This window comes from Dendroctonus ponderosae, unplaced genomic scaffold, assembly GCF_020466585.1.
Source record: "Dendroctonus ponderosae isolate FM_Combo_2020 unplaced genomic scaffold, Dpon_F_20191213v2 Dpon_F_20191213_1, whole genome shotgun sequence".
Classification (NCBI taxonomy): domain Eukaryota; kingdom Metazoa; phylum Arthropoda; class Insecta; order Coleoptera; family Curculionidae; genus Dendroctonus; species Dendroctonus ponderosae.
Window position 1 is genome coordinate 22,630,920 of NW_026017110.1, and position 19,818 is coordinate 22,650,737.

At 32.5% G+C, this 19,818-nt stretch overlaps 2 protein-coding genes and 1 long non-coding RNA gene across 9 annotated transcripts in view; 2 read left to right on the forward strand and 1 right to left on the reverse strand.

Moving 5' to 3' along the window:
* The first annotated feature begins 50 nt into the window (after nt 1–50).
* Nucleotides 51–4,451, forward strand: LOC109532769 (transmembrane and ubiquitin-like domain-containing protein 1). 6 transcript variants are annotated; one of them, XM_019897820.2, is made up of 7 exons: nt 51–158; nt 378–547; nt 2,212–2,367; nt 2,748–3,035; nt 3,097–3,316; nt 3,534–3,863; nt 4,219–4,451. In XM_019897820.2, the coding sequence occupies exons 2-7, from the start codon at nt 478–480 to the stop codon at nt 4,391–4,393; spliced, it is 1,239 nt and encodes a 412-aa protein (XP_019753379.2). In that variant the 5' UTR covers nt 51–158; nt 378–477; the 3' UTR covers nt 4,394–4,451. The 6 variants fall into 6 exon arrangements, with proteins under 6 accessions (XP_019753379.2, XP_048525560.1, XP_019753377.2 ...); XM_048669603.1 differs by having other exon boundaries at nt 54–168; XM_019897818.2 differs by lacking the exon at nt 51–158 and adding an exon at nt 201–318.
* A 3,268-nt stretch (nt 4,452–7,719) lies between these two features.
* The window catches only part of LOC125502693, a 14,137-nt gene continuing 2,038 nt past the window's right edge, over nt 7,720–19,818 (reverse strand). The window contains exons 2-3 of the long non-coding RNA XR_007280473.1: nt 8,490–10,662; nt 7,720–8,343 (exon numbers count right to left, since the gene is read on the reverse strand). This is a non-coding gene — a long non-coding RNA (uncharacterized LOC125502693). The remainder of the gene's footprint in view (nt 8,344–8,489; nt 10,663–19,818) is intronic.
* LOC109532767 (phosphatidylinositol 4-kinase beta) overlaps nt 9,423–19,818 on the forward strand; it is a 53,715-nt gene continuing 43,319 nt past the window's right edge. For both annotated transcript variants that reach the window (XM_048661818.1, XM_048661819.1), the window contains exons 1-2: nt 9,423–9,699; nt 15,704–16,025. In XM_048661818.1, coding sequence (XP_048517775.1) covers nt 15,829–16,025 — 197 coding nt within the window. In that variant the 5' untranslated portion in view covers nt 9,423–9,699; nt 15,704–15,828. The remainder of the gene's footprint in view (nt 9,700–15,703; nt 16,026–19,818) is intronic.

Sequence of the window (19,818 nt, forward strand, 5' to 3'; positions counted from 1 at the left end):
CAGCGCTGAGTGGGAAGATTGACATTGACAACATATTTTCGAAAAAATCAAGAAATCTGATTTTTAAAGTATGAAAAATAACTATGTCACATGTTTCTCTGTCTTATGTTTCTGGACTGAGCCATCTTGAAGAATCGCGGATGGAAACAAAAATTGAGGTAGGAACAGGTAGGAATGTCATAAGGAAACAACGCACAACAGTGTACGACATTCCAGTGACATTAAAGACGTCAACTAGATTACAATGTTTTTATAAATAAATATAATTCCAATAAGTAAATTTGTGGATGGCATGAATCCAATAATAACAATACCGAGGTGGTAAATCGACGAAATTATATTCATTAGTAAGCTGTAATATGAGTGTTGATTTTTAGTGCTGTTTTATGGTTGAACTAGTGTTTCGCCCAAGAGAAGTGGATTCAGGGCCACATCATTTGAGTAATTCATAAATGAACATTGTTTTTGAATGATAAAATGTCATTGATTGAAGGTATTGGAGACGAAGTAATCCAATTTTTTATTATTCTGTTTGCAGCTGTTCTCGGTAAGTTTCTGAATTCTGTTAATAAACTTATGCGCTATCCCCAAAACCTCTAAATAGGTCGGGGGGTGTGTGCATATGTTTAAAACATTACATACAAAACACAACATGTAGTGCGTACTTTTATCTCGATCATATTGCTATTATAATTATGAGTGTTATGAATGTGATATAAGAATAGTTGCATTGTCATTTTACCACTGGGTGGCAAAGCGAAAGTCATTTAATTATTTCATCTATAGCGAACGTATTAAGTACTGAATCTACAAGTGTATTAACTATTTTTGATAGATAAGACTAAACAGTCCAAGTGTTCCAGTGTTCCTGAAAAAGTTATAATAGCTCTATAAACAAATTTTAATATTACTTAAAATTAGGTCAGCTTAAACAATTCTTAAGGCCGATTTAAAGACCCAAATCTGGTACAAGCGCATGCAAAGTGAGCTTTTCAAACCTGCCTGTAAGATTATAGAAATATCCGCGTGCTTGTGAAATAAATATTTTTAGCATGAACTATTTACTTGGTTTATGCTAACCATTGAATGGTAACTGATTTGCACGTATTATTCACTACAATTATCTCTCTAAACGTAGGCAATACACAAGAATATAGTTATCATTATTAGAACGAATTTGAAAACAAGGTCTTTGGTACGCCAACACCGATTGATTGGAATTGCCATGTATAAAGTACAACTGCTCAATTAAATATTCAATTTCATATTCCAAATTCAGCGGGACGGAAAATAAGAATTTCAAATAGTAATTGTTAGGGACATCAAGCCTTTGTGTGCTCCGCTGAAAATGTGCTCACCTAATAGGTAATACTTTCATTAACAGTTTTTGTTAGTGGTGTTTTTAGCGAAAATGCTGCTTTTGGCCACTTGTGTTGAAACCACAGCCTTTAGAAACAATTAATTAATTCAATATTTGAAATAAAATTTGAAGGGGGCCGTAATTATTAAATAATTAAAAACATAAACGGAATGCAGTCGTGGTTAGCACAAAGGAATGGGCCGGAATTTGCAAAACAGCTTTTAATTCTAAAACTTCACTAAATCAACTGCTCTCTTCAACGTCTGTATGACGAATTTTCAGGTCGTTTGGCTTTGTACACTCGAATCGTATAGGAAAAGGTAAAAAATTTGTATTTCTGTTCATACTTAGATAAAATACATTAAGTTTTGTAATATATTTTTCTTTTCTTTTTTTTTTAAACAGATGCGTTTTAATTTAAATTTTTGGGTATATGTTTATTTGTTACGTGTAAAAAATCAATCCATTCAAATCATGATATAGATCAACAATACCCTAAATAAAACATCTTTTGAATAAATTAGTTTATTGCTTTGATTAATTAAGAAAACGCGTTTGTCCCGAAAAGCAAAAGATGATGCGGAAAATTATCATAACATAAAAAAACTACTATTTCTTATGTTACATACAATTTCTACATGTTTTTTTAAATATAAAATGTTCAACGCCTTACATCTCTGTCAACTAAACATTAATATCCATAAATCTTGCAATGTAATCCATAACCGGAAAATAATGTTTTGTTATACCGTGTAAAATGTCCAACTTGTGAAATTTGCAAAATTACTGTGGAGAGCTAAAATTGTTTTCATACATTGTTTCGTTTTTGTTATTGTTTGTGTTAATTTTAGCTTATGTTGCTTGGTGGTCAACTATCATATCTGATCAGAGACAATTTCGAACTGTTTTGCTAGTCGATCGTAGGAGACGGGCTAGGTCGATAATAACAGCGAGGATTCCTTTTAGGCAATTAAGCAATCATATAGAAACACTCACAATTGCTTCCGGTAAGTTTTAATTTTTTTTATTTCTTAACTTCTGAGAACTGTTTCACAAATCAGTTTTACTTTAATTAATCTTAAAAACAAATATAACTTGCATTTATTTAAATAACTATGACTTATCGACTGACGCCCATTCTTTAGTAGCGCTTTATATAAATTTATCAGTACCAATTAGCAAGAATGATTTTTCTCTACCTTTTCTGTATTGTTAAGTCATCGTCCAAAGAATGGCCCGCAATAAATAAATGAACACTGGTTTTCCTAAAGGTGTGTTAAGTGATTCAATTATCTTCTCTTAACTTATTGGGGATCTGAATTATTTGCTAGGCATCGATGCATTACATATTTTAACATATAAGTATGCAAAAAGTGATGATTTTTAGTAACCCCAGTCAACACTGGGGATTCCTTACCACGCGATCCAACCTCCGCCAATTCATCTATAACCGCTGAAGAAGAACATTCTTCTCAACCACCAACTGCAGAACCCGTACAAGACCCGTTGCAAGCAGCATCAAGCTCATCACAGTTACAAAGGGCAGATGAACACAAACAAGACGCAAGTAGACCAGCATTGCATGATAGTGAGGAAAACGATATCATTGAGACAATGGATGCCGATGCACAGAACGATTTAAGACAAAGGCGAATAGCTCATTTCGAAGGAAACGGTATAAAAATTATTTTTTTACGCTCTAAAAAGCATTAGTAATTCTATTCCGCTTACTTTAGTGCCATCTAATGCTGATCAGGTAGCCCAGTCAATTCCTAATAGAGGATGTGAAGCCAATAATAAGGATTCACAGAGCTCTGATATAGAAAAGAAAGACATCGTTCAACCAACTGGAAATAATAAATCTTCTGATACTATCACTATCAAATTAAAATATATCAATGATGATATAAAAACTGTAGATGGCAGACTGGAGGAACCTTTAGGCGATTTCAAAAGGTTAAGAAGTTTTAATTTCTAATTAAATCCAATTTCAATATAGAAGAACGTTTGAATGGTTTTGTGTGTGAATGTTTAAAGAGTTAAAATGTTGAATGACTCAAAACTCTTCCTGTTTCACGCTCCTATTTCCGTTCCGTTCCGTCCTATTTCTCTATTCATGGAACATTTTAGATGAATGAAACTTGAAGCAAACGTTTTTATTTCTTTGTTGCAGGAGGCACTTCGAGGAGGAAATGCATTCAAATAAAGAAATAAAACTAATCTTTAATGGACACGTTTTGAAGCAGGATCGTCATACTCTTAAGTGTTGCGGTCTCTTTGATAATTGCGTGGTGCACTGTTTGGTTCATCAAAAGAGACCTTCGAATAATAACAGCATGCAATCTGAAGAAAATCTCGATGATATAACACCTCCATTTTTAATGACGGATCCTTTGCCACATATAATAAATGGTAATAATAATAATCAGGGAATAGATTGGGATTTGGGCAACGCCTTGTTTGCTATCGTCAGCTTTGTTTTATTGGCAGCTTGGTACTTCAGGTATGTATTTAATTCTACAAATTTATTGACATTGAAAGTGTTTTATCAAAATTACATTGTTTAGCCTAATTACTCATATGACAAATATACCAATCGTACATGTGCAAATATAGTTTGAGCTGTTTCAATCATCGTTATTTTGAGATTGAAAAAAATATATATTTTTTTCGTTTTTCAATCGTAAGAAGTGGACTGTTCTAGAAAAAAAAATAGTTTGGGTTCCAAAAAAGCTTATTCTTTGTGCCCAAATAAGATGTATTCTCGTCGTGTGTTTTGCACGCTAACTCCAGTTTAAAATTGCGATCGTTGACACGCCGGCTTTAAGCTCCCTTTTAAAGTTAAATATTTATTTTAGATATGTTTATGCACAACTTTATACTGTAACAGCAACTGTTGGATTGATTATTGTCACAGGTGTGTTTACGATCGTATTAGTCGGTGCTTACTTGCCGAATGATGAATACGACACACCAGACACGAATTTGCGAATACGACTCACTAGAACGGAAAGAGTAGAAGTGCAGCAATAATGGAATCTTGTGCAATGTATCACGATCACCATAATAATACAAAAAATGCTTAAACGAATTTGTGTTTTCATTTCAATGAAACCCATATATGAACTCTACAAACAATTTCTAGGTTTTTTCAGTGCCTACATTAGTTTGTAATGCTTGGTTGGTGTTGCGATTATTTGGACTATTGGGTATCGCATATGTACTAGTGCTCGGAATTTAAAAAAATCTGAAATTTGAACACTCGTTTGGTGGTTTATTCGAATAGTAAAATTATTCGAATACTCGAATGTCTAACGAATATTCGAATACCATAAAATCAGCGAGTCACCAAAACACACACGTAATTTTATATTCATTTGCAGGAGGGTAAATGATTATTTTCATATGATTGTAAATATATGGGTATTTGTTTAAATGTTTTTTTTTAATGTTTTTACAATGTATAAATATGAATAATTTATTTTATAAAGGTATACAAAGTGCATATAAAGATACCTTGTGAGTTTAATAATGTTGGTGAATTCGAATATTCGAGTTATGATTAGACATAATTATTCGCTTTTTGAATTAGAATCATTGAATACTCGAATTATTCGAGTTTGATTCCAAGCCCTAATATGTACGCTTCTAAATTGAATTTGTCATGTAAGTGTAAGGTTTTATACGGCCCTGTGTATGTACAATAAATCGCTAATGTACACACGATTTAAAAAAAAGTTCATTCGGGTGAAAATTAACTGGATAGTGGCCAAACTAAAAGGGCGTTATGATACTTCGCAATTACAACGTAAAATTATAATCACTTTTCAAACAACTTCTCACTACTTATTTGGGATTTGTTCTACTTTGTTAAAATCTTTTAGAAATCGCATGTACAATTTCTGGGCTTAATCGTATAATAATTTACCATCATTCAAGATTCATAGAGTAAACTTTTTTCCCCTTTAATAAAGCCGTAAATTAATCCAAAATAGAGCCATATGAAGAAGAATGTTTAATAGAAATCAAGAGTAATAAAAACCGAATTGAATAGCACAATAAACAAGGCTGGTCAAAGAACATTAATTTTAATTTAAACATTGCGTTAAAAAATATAAATTAACTACATGTAATGGATAATTACTATTGAGTCTAAACAAATCAATGGTTACATCTAAGGGAAAATCGGCTTTGGCTACATTCGAGTAGAAGTTTTGAAAACGAAAGAAGTTTCTGAGACAATATGATAATTACATAATTTAGCAAAGTACAATGGCTCGGAAATAATGCTTATTAATAATGACCCACATTTCATTAGCTCTGGAATTTTAATTGACTTGGCAAGAATGTCGTCATTTGATGTTGGTTTAATCGTCTATTTCTTCTATTCTCTGTTTATAATGTAACTCAGTATCTATTTTCATGGTTGATCATTTCCTGCCACTACTTTTTTAAATAAGTTTACTACAAAAACCGGATTTTCCAGCTAAATTTGAGATGCTAAAGTGTATGCCAATATCAGGCATTTCAGTAAAAACATGTGTAGGAATATTTCGCCACATAATTCGTATATTATCTATTAGCTTTTATTTGAATAGAATAATTTATATAATTAACAAAGATTCCCTTTTATAAACCATGCTATTTTTTGGGCCCTTTAATTACCTTTCAATTTATTTTGCTTTATTCTATGACTATGGCAATTCGAAAAGATGTTTAGAAATTTTTAGCTTTGTATTTCGTCAATACAGGCCAAAAAATATAATTCAGGAACTGTTCAAAGGGACCTCCAGCTAGGATGCGAGAAACTAATCGATTCCTCATTTACCGCAAAGCCACTGATTTTTGCTGCAGACCTCCCATTCGGTTTATTGTCTCTTCCTTTCCATAGGAAAAAAACGATAACAAAATACCGATAAGTGAAACATAAATTTAAAAAGAAATGATACCTATTTTCTTACTCATTTGTGCACTTTTGCAATATGCTTCTAGTGTACCTTTTCAATGCCTACAAGAGCTGTTATCTTGTTAACTAATTTACCTTTTTTGGGAATGTAAGTAGGTACAATCTTTCTGGTATAATTTTTAAAAGGTAAATTTCCTTAAGCAAACACATTCAATAAGCTGTAAACATCCATATACCAGGTATTTATTTTTTTAATCTTCCAGAAAGTAGATTTTTTAGTCTGCCACATGCGATACCCTCATAAAATAGGGAACGGTCGGCGGACTCTCGCACGTGACAAAGAAAGGTTTCAACCCAGACGAAAGCACTTACTCGTCTTTATCTATGGACGAAAGGTGTGTTTAACATTCGGGGGATCATCCCTTGATCGCTGCTAGTTTTTCACCAGTAGCCGCATATGTGAATCATAAGTCAATCAACTTGGTTTACGTAAGCAGTCATCACCAACAAACATCTGTTAATTTCAGTTTGCCGCTCAATGGTAATTAAATTAAGTATAGTTTCTTGATGTTCGAGAGCACTGTTTAAATGATGGAAAATACTAAGTAATTTTGCTTGGTTCTCCAAGTGCCCAGTATAGAATAATTGGGATTATTTCGAGCTTTGCTATTAAGCATTACCTAATATCGCTCAACTATAAATTTAATCTGTATTTTCAACAAATTTTCAGATTTTATTTAACAATTTAGCAACTAGTTGCAAAATTGTAATATTATTCAGAAAATGCCCTTCTCGATACTGTGCAAAATTCATACATCAATATGTTAAACTATGTTTAAGCGAACACTCCTAGCTTAAAATAATTTCTCAGTTCAAGGTGGAACCGGCGCTTGAAATTATCCTTGAACTATTTTTCTAGGTAATCCATGGTTCCCGTCATTAGCCATTATTTTATCAGCACATTATGCCGTGGTATTAGGAAACTAGCCAACGGTATTAAGCTTCCAAATTTTCCAAAGAATATGTGCGTATTTCCGAAATACACTAGTGTTTTTAGTTATAGAAGCTTTTAATGAAAAATAATATAATTTTCGCAAATGTTGATCATTATCACATAATCTATATTATTCATAGCATTATGGCTCTCGAAGAAAATTAATATACCTATACAATAAATTTATACTGTATTGTATTTTTTTATTCTATAAAGTGTTAAATTAGGTTAAACACAATATAGGTAACTAATATGAAAATTAGGATAAGCAAGGTTTTAATAAGAAAAGAGGACTTTCCTCCATTAACTTCTGTTCGAGTTTCTTTAGTGTTTTTTCTACCGATCAGGAAAGCTGCCTGTTTTGTATATACCTACACAATAGACAATGGGACAAAAAGCTTTCCGACTTATCCATTACTAGTATGTTCTGAAAGAGACATTTCGAAAGAAATAGGTATATCAGAGGTAATTTACAGAATTTATTTATTTATTCGCGATTATAGGTATGAATACATTGTAAATATGAAAAATAAACAGAATGTAGAACCGAATCCTGTGAGTTTCCGTAATCAATGCCATTACGAATCAAAAACTTACATAGAGAAAAAATACAGTCGTTTTTGAAATATAAAAAATTGTACTTTTTAATATAAGCTAAAAGTAAATTACTTCGTTAGATCACGAGCAACTACAGAAGGAGCGAAAATTATAGAATAACCCAATGTCTCGTTTATGTTTACGTGAGACACCCTACAGGGTATACATGTATATCTCTCTGGGATTGAACTTGATTATTTAAGCACTCCAGCTCTGATTTATTTCATTTACAATTTATCGAAGTATACGGAGTGTCTTGAAATTGACCTCATTTTACTGGGAGATCTAGTTACTCGATTAAAGAAAAAATAATTTTTGGAAATTGCAAAAAAACTACTCAGACATTTGGCCACAGTCTCAGATTTAAATTACTAATGTCTTTGGCCACCGTGTATTTAATTCGCACCTGCAAAAGACGTTTTTCGAATTAACATAATGCAGCCACCTGTCGCTTTATGCATAAATCAATACAGGTAACAGGTGAAACTAAAAGGCAATTTAAAAAAACATTAATCATTAGGTCATGGTGCAACAAAAAATTTGATCTAAAATCAGTTGAGCAAAGCTTTATATTTTAAAATTTACAAATTCAATTGAATTTCCAATACAATTTCAATGTTTCCACTTATTACCTGCAAGAGTTGTATCACAGAAGTGCACCACTTCTCTTCATATCAACATTTCACAACATCAGTTTCCATTTCTTATATGAAGTTCGAATCTGCAGAATTTGATGTTTAAATGGAAAGGTTTGTGGGAAAATTTGAAATCCTTATTAAACGATAGTAACGTAACCTTTCTTCCAAAGTCTTGTGCTCCTGTGTAAAACTCCTTGGTCGAACATTATCAAGTTCAGCATGGTCTTAGTTGTTTTTTATGAGTACCTTCAGCTCTCTACTCTACAGTACTCGTCTTTATCTATGACCTTCAGTAGGACTTCAGTAATCAGCAGACTCCGTCACGTTCTTTGATGATTTTTCTATTGGCCATTAGCATTGCTTGAAATTGCTTGAAATACATAACAGACTGTGATATTGGAGATTTCACCAATTGAGAGTCTTCTCAAAGAAGGCAAATTTGTGGCATTTCTTACATTGTTGAACATTTAAAGCTTTGAGGAGCACCGTATAAAAACTAACCGCAAATATTCTGTACGGATGACATGTTTGTCAACAAATATCTGCTGGGATGCCGTTGTGATATTTCATAAAAATACAGAATATTATTTTGACCAAATAGAGATTTCCTTTATATTGAAGCAAGTTTTGCAATGATTTTAAAATATTTAAAGTATTTTGCGCAACATAACAGATCAACAACCTTTCTTTAAAATATTGCTTAATAACAAAATTGAAATTATTCGAGAAATAAGCTAAACACTTTTTTTTTCGGAACTCATTTTAGTAAGCTCCAGGAACCCGTCATTAGAAATTACTCTAATTTTGAATCACAGTGTACTATTGAGTGTTAATCATTATGCTTGCAAAAACTCTCTGAAGTACTTCTAAGGACTTTTTGAAAACTTGGCAACAGTACAATAACGTCCATCCTGCACAGTTTTATTTATCGTCGCTGTGGTGTTGTACGCAGGCGGTCGTGACAGTTTAATATGGCGTCGTGATATGATTGTGGCATCCGCAATGTTTTCGTGTTTTTAAGTAGACATTTGCGAAATAAACCGAAAACGAACACTATCCGTTTCACTTAAGTGTTCCTTATTTTGTGTATGTTTCTGGAGTGTTGTTGTTACCGGGATTCGGTTTGCGAGGAGAACATTTGGCAGGTGTAGTGACATTCAGTTGTATTTTTATCAAGGATATTCCAAGCTCAGCACAATAGAAAGTAATTACTGGTTTGTTCCACTATTTATGCATGTTTAGAAGACGATTCGGCCGTATGTAGAAAGCTGGACAATTGCATCGGATATAAATGCATTATGTTCTTCTCTACAATCTTACTTTCCAATGGCACACCCTTGTATGTTAAAATTCTGGTGCTTTTGATTGCCTATACAATGAATTAAATTTTTATATTCCTTACAAATGAAAGCGCCATTTCCTGTATGATTTTCTCTAATTCCAATGTGTTTATTTACTTTTGGCGTTTGTTTACATACAAAGACATGCTATTGGTAAATCCGGTGCAAATAAACAATTTTCTTTCATCCCGGCTTATACCTATGTCATATATTTAAGAACGTTATTTGTTCAATTGTTTGATACATATTTAAATACTCATCTCATCCTGGAATTGTTCTGCCTACACATTCAGCAAATTGTTCCCCAGATAAATCTGTTTAGTCAATTACACATCCGGAGTTCAAATCTCTCAATCTCAACCTGTACATAAGACATATCAACCTGTCTTAAATTAGGTGGAATTACCACAATGTATAAATAGAAGCGACAACATTTTTACGTCTTTATTGCTTACTTTAAAGATTGAATGATCTGACATTAATACTTATCACTAGTACTACTTGCTTACCACTAAATTTGGAAGTACCTATAACGCAAATTCATAAGTAATAAAAGCCTCTTTTACCCAAATTGGCTTACATCCGGTGATTTACTAGTTTTAACACAAAACAATTCAAATTGCTGCATCAGAAAACCTACTGCTTTTAAAAATACTTACTAGAGCCTATTTTATTTATATTTCCTGTACTTCAGACGTACCTACAACACAACTGATATGAAAAGATTACTAACCTGTGTTCTATTGTGGCTTCAAGTGTATAGATTTTGTGCCAGAAAAGATCTCATTTAATAGCTTTATAGCCGATGTAACCTTTCACCAACAGATCTAGAAAAATAAATCATTGAACGAACTGGAATTATTGCAGCTATCGTGAAGATGACTTTGCTCAGGAAAAGGCATTTCCGGTATTATAATTAGACTGAGTTTTAGGACAAAAACATTGACGATCGAGTATTCCTCAGAATTGTGAACCCGTCATATATCCAGATCAACTGACAATATGGAATTAGAAAAACGTGAAAGCTAAACTATATCTGATGAGTCATACCCTCATTGCTAGGATGTTTTGAAAATTAAAAATTATCTTGTCCTCTTGAGAGTAAAGAAACTTTTTAGTCTCCAAAAAGAAAGACTCGGGCTTGAGAGACAGTTGAAAAGTGCTTGTACATTTTTCCGTCGTAAGGCTTTGTTAACAATTTCTAAACCAGAAGAAGACCTAAAAATAACTGTTTCCTGTGTGCTTGGATTTATTAATGATTCCAAACAACGTTTTGAAGATATCGAACTAAAACTTGGCGCACACCCACTGTTTCATAGTGCGACTCTAATAATGGACGTCCAAATCACACCAAAATTACTATCAACATTTTACAAATTTTTCTGATTTGATTCAGATTAAAAGCCGCTGATAATATAGCATCTATCGTGAGGAACGTTTTGAAATGACATATGCTGAACTAAATTTTAGTCTATTGCCTCGTCAGTCTTCCTACAAAAAATGTGTCTCCAGAACAACTGAAAATCGCGGATCAGTTTTGATAGTTTGTCGTGAGAACAATGTTTAATTGAAAAATATCATAATTAAAGGGCCCTCGAGGATTTAATCTCAGGAACGGTCATATTAAGTACATACATATATCCAATCCATCGTCATTCGTTAAAATTCAATAATAGAGTCTTTCTTCCATAGTATTTTCTTAATTAGATTTTGATCAGAAATTCCTAATCTTTAAATAAGTAGGATAAAGAATAGAAAGCTTAAAAGATAAAGACAACTTAAGAATATGTATCCTACAACATTTGTAGGCAAGTCTTCAAAGTGCTATTTTCCTTTTAGGAGATGAAGTAAAAAAATTACTTACAGCAAATAGACTCGGATTGGACAGACATTTGGGAAATACTTGTACAATTTCAGTTAAGTATATCTCGGAAGCGATTAAAAGCATCGGAATGAACATTAGGGTGTTATCGATAAAGGGTCTTGATAACTACATTTTAACTTTATCATTATGCCAATTAGCTAATTAGTATGGTTTTGAATAACCATACTGTTTGAAACCTATATCTTGGAAACGGCTCAATATATCTGATTTGTCCTAATGAACTTTTTGATAATTTCTTTCGAAAACTGCATTTGCTTAATTATGCTTTAGAAGTAAAACCTGCCAAGTGAATTGCAACACTTTAAAAACTGTTAACCATTTGCATTCATACCGAATATTTGCGTTATTCACTTACCTAGATTTTTTAAAGTTCTCAGATCGTTCCTAAAAGACACAAAAATTGTTAGTTGTAGTAAGATTCGCCGCTAGTCCTTTCATTAATTGCCGCAAAAACTATTTTCTTTGGAAATATAAAATCATTTGTGCTTACTTAAGATTTGTTTTCATATTGAAATTGAGTAATATGAAACAATGCTTTTATGAAAATAATGAACATTTTTTCCAAGTTTGACAAATTTTTTAAATTATAACTAAAAAGTTTAACGCCAAGGCGCCACTTTGAGGTCAAAGTCTTCCTAATGTAGGCCGTAATCTTTTTATATTTCGAAGACAATGGGTGGTACAGCCTGCTTGTTTGTTAATTAGGTTTTTGAATTTCATAAAACAGTCGAGGAAATTTGATTTAAGTAGATGGTGATTAGAGATTGAAAAGCGTTCTGGTTGTGCGCATTTTAAATTATGCTACATTCAACACATTTATGTATCCTGCACTTTTAAGGTGTTGAGTGTTTTCAGATTAAAGCTTGATGTTTACTTCTAGCAACCCGGAGGCGCCAGAAACATGAGTTATATTTTGGACTTTGGAATTTTCCTTCTTAAAAAACTTTATTTTCACAAATACAGTACTTCCCTTAGCTCTGACTTTCTCTGACTACAATAATTATGCGTTTAGCAAGTATATATAAGTTACAAAATGCAAGTTAGCTTAAATTATGATAGTTCGGGCAGTTTCGAGGTTTAAGCGTCACGTAACTCATGTGAAAAGTTTCTTAAATTAAATTAGCCAAGTCAATTTTTTTACCAAGAATATATTTTGTCCAAAAATTTCCAAGCAGAACTAAGTAGTTATACAAAGATAGGTTTTTGTTGGATGTCGATTTTTATGTGTATATTCCATAAGGCATAGTAGTAAATATGAAAGGAAAATCACGACATTTCATAAAGTTAACTCTTTATGAAAACTCTGGTTTATATGATTGTCGATTCACCAGTTTAGCCTTAAGAATCTATTTTTATGTAATATAATCACTAAATAATGGTGTTCAGTTGACATTGGAATATTGTTGTAGGCCAGACATTATCAGACGTCGTTCCTCTATAGACTGACTTAATTTAGGTCACAAGTTGGCCATTCTTACTTCGAATGATTAAAGTGAGGATTTCAGATTGTATTTTATGTTATGACTTCTTAGTTCAGTTTATTTTAGTTGTTTCGTCCTCTCATTGTGTGTATCCCACACAATACGCTTATCAAAAAGAGTTGATTTCAGCTTGGAAAAATTGTAAAACTAATGAGTTTTAACGAACAAAGCAAGAAAAATCATTAAATAATTTTTATTATAAATGCAACGGCAGAAAAACCGATTTTTTACGGCAGAAAAACCGACAGCCTTTTTCGATAGAAATAAAGATTAAATTATTATTATTACACTTTTTATATATATATTAAAGTCAAGTGGTGGGTACGTAGGTATATTGATTAATCGGAAACGTGTTTTCCATTTGAGTAGATTGTTTAAATATTTTTAACGTGTTATCAGTTGATATTACAATGCGCATTTTCCATAGGTATACTTAAGCTGTTTTACGATTATGATATTTTATGGCTTTTGTCCTTATTTCTAGATGTTGAACCGGCTTTTAACGAAAGTATTGGTACTTCTCTAGTATTTTAAAAGTTTTATTTTTTAAAACCTGCCTTCTGATAAGCCATAAGTTTTTCTATGAGGTCTGTTTTCACAAGGACATATTTTGTACTCTTTATTATTCGTTGACTATTTTCTTTTTTACTGTAAAATATTTGTGTGTGATAACTAATAGTTAGCTATTTAACTAAACTATTTGACCTTACCACTACTGTAATTCTGGTATTTCCTTCGAGCTAACATTCGAGCAGGTCTCTATTAGATATTCGTATAACTGCACAGACATTATGTTTAATTGGTTCAGGTTTTAGTATATTTGCTGATTGCCCAATATTCAGAACAGTATTATATCATGTTGCAAAAATACAGATGATATCTAATACTGGGTAACAGTCTCCAGTGGAAACAAGGTCATATTTAAATTTTACAAGGTAGTCTACCATACGTAGTAGACAGGCTTGTAGAACCCACATCACCAGGAAGAAATACTTACGGCTTGAAATATAGTTGGTTAAAAAAAGTGAAAGCAATCAATTAATATATCTACCAAATGTTATTAATTTAATGTGGGGTATCAGGCAGGATTCCTTAATTCCGAAAACGGCTGGAGTCGGATACAATTTGATTGAAAAAGTCTTTCGTAAAAGTTGATTTAAAATAAATTTGTTTGTTCTAAAGACTTAACTGTCAAGGAGTGGTAATTTTGACTAGTATGTATTGTTGAACATTATAATAGAGATATTATTCTTTATTGGTTAAACCAACGTCCTTCTCGTTGCTCCATTCACTTGCAGTCATTATGATTTATTAGTTACATAACTTTTATGAAACATTTGCTTTCAAAGAAAACTCTGAGCACTGATGCAGATTCATCTTTTTGTTAAAGTGCTAATGGGTAAACTGATATTAAAATACAAAACATTGATTCATATCAGCAGATTAAGAAAAGCAACAGTGAGTAGTCATAAAACAATGTAGGCCAATTTGTAGGTAGGTAGTAATGTGACAGTTAATTATGCTAATTTGTGAATGAGTTAAGTTTAAACTACTTTCTTGTTCAATTTAAAACAGAAACGATATATTTTTCAAACGGTTTTCGGAGTTTTTAAATAAGTTTTTAAATAAGTGAACTTAGGGTTATGACGGATTATTATCAGTGGCGTCGCGATAAAAAATAATAATCTGTACCTACTTGCAAATAGTGGATGCCAAGAATGCACATCCACTATAAGAGTTTTCTCAAAAATAATTTTGTCGCCCATAATTGAATCGTTTTTTTATTGTAGACAATTGGGTTGACTAAGCAATATTTCCGCTATTATGAAATTCGCATGTATTCGCAGTTCTTATGAGGTTAGAATTAATTGGTTATGAAATATAAATAATTAAATAAATGGTTTTTTTAACTTGTGGACTTTTACTGATTAATGAAATTATGTATTCAAGATTGGGATCCTCTATATTGTGGAACGTTCGCCAGTATTTGAATGGCATTTTGTATTGTGATTTAAAACTTGAGACTCAGACGAGGTCATATTGAAGATACCACCAAATATTTAAATTTCGAAGAACAAAAGGGAATATTTTCGAACTGGATAATTTAATATCTAACAAATATTTCAATATTTTTTGCCGAATTTCGCTCAATTGTTTAAATTTTATAAACTTATTTCAATAGCCAAATCTAACAAACACTTTTGCAAACTATTGGCAGACCGTTAATCCATTTTGATTACAAATAAATGGAATTTAAAAATTATAAGCATCTATGCATTAAGTTTTTTTATTTTTTTATTTAAGCAATTTTAATCTCTAAAGAGAGATATTTTGCAACCAGATAACGTTGCGATTTCGGATTTCAAAACCAAAAAGCACTTCAAAATTATTCAACCAACTGCTCCAAATTTGATGTTTTACAGATTTGTAAAATGAACAACAATGAACAACAAAATTTAGTATAAATATTTTGTTTTAATGTCTTCGTTTTATTTTTTTCAGAAGCCAAACGTGCTAAACTCTGGAACAAAACTCTACTAGTTGCTACATTCTGAAATGGGCCTGGAAACGTATACAATGGAGGAACATCGAAGACGGTAGTCTACAGTTAGTGTATTTGGTTCGAAATGAGTGCTGGTACGACGGGCACAGCTTTGCCCCAGCCAACGTCCAGCATTTTGGCCTTAAAAAGGACGAAAATGGGAGGACTCAGAGATTCAGTTCCGGGAGTACATGGCAAAGGTGCCATTCCATCTGTTGGAGGCACTCATGGAGTTCGCGGGCGACTTAGTAATCATCAGAGAAATTTGAGCTTGGATTTCAGGTAAGAACTTTCTACGATTTTTTTTATAAACAGCAAATGAATTCGACCCACGAAGATACTCATCAAACTATTGCAACAAAACATAACACTGCACATTTACTTTGGAGCTCTAGCGTGGAATTTCATTGGTTTTGCTACTATAGGTATAATAAGAACAACATATTTTTACCCCAAATGCTTCATATTGAAGTTTTTAGGAATGCAATTTTTTATTTCTAAATAGATCTAGAGGGTGTCCCGAAATGATGTTTTGTACGCCTTAAGTATTTTCGAAAAATCATTAATCAACATTCTTTATCTCAAGATGAATAATTGCTTAGGGGAGGCACAAGCTAAAACATTTGGGAAAGACGCTCTTTAAAATGTATTTTTAAACACGCCATTATGAAACACCCTGAATATGATCATTTTTTTGACAATATTTCAGACAATATCGGCTGCTCAAACAGCTCGATTATAATTTAATCACTAGATCACAAGCTACTAAGTTTGCGAATGTAGATGAGCGCTTGTTTAACATTTTGATTTATTCAACAGAACAGTTTGTTTAATGTAAAGTAGGATCTCTGTACACGTGAAGGTAAACATTGAATATCAATACAACAAATGATAGCTGCTTAATTCTCTTCTGGAACAAGGTACAGTAAGTTTAAATCGTTTTCTCTGAAACGCATGGGCTAATGATTGATTGCTTCCATTTGCCCGAATATATTTTAGAAAGAAACCAAGCATTATGCCGGTCAAACACATTGAGAATTTCTTTATTACCTGTGAATAATATATTAAACTGTAATTATGTTGTTTTTGGATTTATTCCACGAACATCTTTCTCGAGAGTGGGTGAAAACATACATTTTAAATACATTGGCGACATTCAGTGAAAATTTGCAGTTGAGTTGAATACTTATCTAACTCTGATAACTATAACTTGTTAATATTTAAAATCTCTGTCTTAAACAAATTGCGTGGATTTTGTTGGCGGTGAAATTTATTTTCCCAGATCTTCAGGCCGATTTGCACATATCCAAGTATCAAACAATGTAATGAATTAAACTAAACCGCTCATCTAAATAGTTGTTACATGACCAAATTTGCCCTAACTTTGCTACTGAGTAACTTTTGATTGCTGTTTGCGATTTGATTTCTGTTTCAAGCTTTTTCTACTCCAATTCTTTTTCAGTCAATAAGTGCTTTTGGAAAAATTGTGTTCTGCAGATAGAGTTCCTGCAGGATGGAAAATAAAACAATACAAAAATTGTGAAAGTTTGGCATCATCCCAATTTAAAAAAAATCGGATTTCAAGATAAATATAAAGATAAACCTGATAGCTGCGATTTTTGAAAATTTCGTGTATGATGTGAGTGTGCTCAAAAAGTTTACTGTGGTCTTCCAGTAATAACATTTTTCATTTTGGATCGATTTTCAGAATCTGGAGCTCATGCTGAAACTAAAACTTCAAAGTCGAGTTAAGACGAAAATTTGATAGACAGGGTTGCTTCATTGTAAACGGACTGTTTGAAACTTCGAGACCTCGGGGGCAATTCTAATTAGGGTCACTTTTAATGCAACCCTGTACATTGAATTTTTATCTTAAATCGACTGTGAAGTTTTAGCTTCAACATGAGCTTTATATTTTGAAAATCGCTCCAAGAGAAAAAGTCTTATTACAGCAAAACTAGAGTTTATTTTGTTGAACACCCTGTAAATATAAGAAATAGGCGAAAAAATAAAAATCCGTTTTGAGATATACATAAGGTCTTTCTTTATGTCTCTGGCGTTGAGATTCAGAAACATATTTTTTGTGCAACTGGCGGCATGTGAAACTTTCAGCAAGTTTGCATTATTTCATTTTCCACTCAGTAGGAATTTTATCTGAAGCAGAATTTTTTTGTTTACTTACAGTTTATTTACGAAGTGCTCAATACATTTTTCTTGCCTCATTCTTTGTCTCCAATCTCATCGACAAAAAATATTCACAAAATTGGCATAGTTATTACCTTATTCTCATAGAAGATCTCATTCCAATCTACTTGAACGCACTACTGACTATAACTTTTTGAACGAGAGATGATACGATCAGTTGAGGGGTTCGCTCAGGTACATCCTTCATAAATTTGCTTACTCGACTTAACAATGTCGATACTCTTTAGTCTCATTGGGTCAAGTTTTGCAATAGACGGCGCTTTCTACTACATGCCTGCGATGAAAAAATTCAGATAACTTAAAGATGCATTTTACCGTAAGCAATAAGGTTTCGATTCGATTCAAATAGGAGTACCGAACATTTCCAAGTTTAGCTAACATGTTCAATGAATGTAACAAAATTACTTAGGTTGCACGTCGTGACAAAGAAGCAAATTGTTTGAATAGATGTGATAGGCTTATTGATCTATAACTGTCTAGACTTTCAAAATTATTTGTTATTTATTAGGTGCTTTTCAATATTTATGAAAATAAGTAAGTCTGCCATTGACGCTACCAGTTCTGCTCTGCACATTTTTGTGGGTGGCTACAAATTACGAAATGGGTCACTGATGGATTTTTTAGGATAATGTTGAAGGTAATATTAATGGAAGTATAAAGGCTCCGACAACAATTCAACTCGATCAAAAACAGATTATTTGATTAATTTGAAGTATTCCGCTTCTAGCTTGTAAATATGTCACAGCTAGAATTGATATAACTTGAGATCCTAAATGAATTATCCAAATGAACTAAATCATCATCGTCTCAGATGTAACTTAAATGATATTGATTGTCGTTGAGCGACATGTAGCTGATGATACTGCAAATGATTATAGCTTTGTTTATTGGCAATAAGTGGTACCTCTGTGTTCCCTCATATCGTACGTAATTGCACTGTAATAAATACGCAGTTGTCGTGGAAGTCTGACCATTTTTGGACGTCCGGAACGTGGCCCATCACTTTTATCTACGTGCAACCACGCTTGAAATCCGAATCCCAAGAGCTTAATGAAGCGAATGGGTTGAATTACAAGTAGCAACGTTCAACTTTGAATTGTGCCTTTGTTAAAAAAGTCTATTTTATAGACGGGTGATTTCTTGCTTAGACTGGACAAGCATTTAGATTACCAAATTTGAAGCGCAATAGGAGGAATGAACATGAGTTATAGTAGAAACTACGGGATAGAAAATTAGAACTTTATTTGCTTCCCAGAATATAATTCCGATGATTTAAGTACATTGATTAACAATTATCTATATGGATAACCAACATTTATAGAACCCGTTAAAAAAGAACATAAATATGTACTTACAGTGAAAACGCAAAATATGTCTGATATGCACTAAAAAAGTTATTCGCAATCTATTATTTTCTTTTATCCGTGAATTATCTGGTCATTAGACTGTCCAGCATTTTTTATAGCTTTATATATACAGGGTTGCTCATTAGTGCGTCAAAGTGCGATATCTCAGTAAATATGAACTTTACAAGAAAATACGTCCTACGAAAGTTTTTCATGTTTAAAAGGTCCACATTTTAAAATTACTTTCCAATATACGGGATGTATCATAAACGTGTGGTAGTTACCAACTTTGGTTTTTTAAATGGAACCGCCCTTTTTTTCATTCATTTTCAGATTTGTCGTCAAAATTTAAGTTAAGTTTGTGTCAAACGTTTTACCTGAAAAATTTACGATTTCCGAGTTATTCGTAAAAATGTGAAAGTTTTGACAGCTACTGGGTTCCACAGAAATCGATGCTGTACACTACCCGCTGCGAATTTTGGAAAACAGTTTTCAGCGATTCTAACAGAACATCATGATCTACG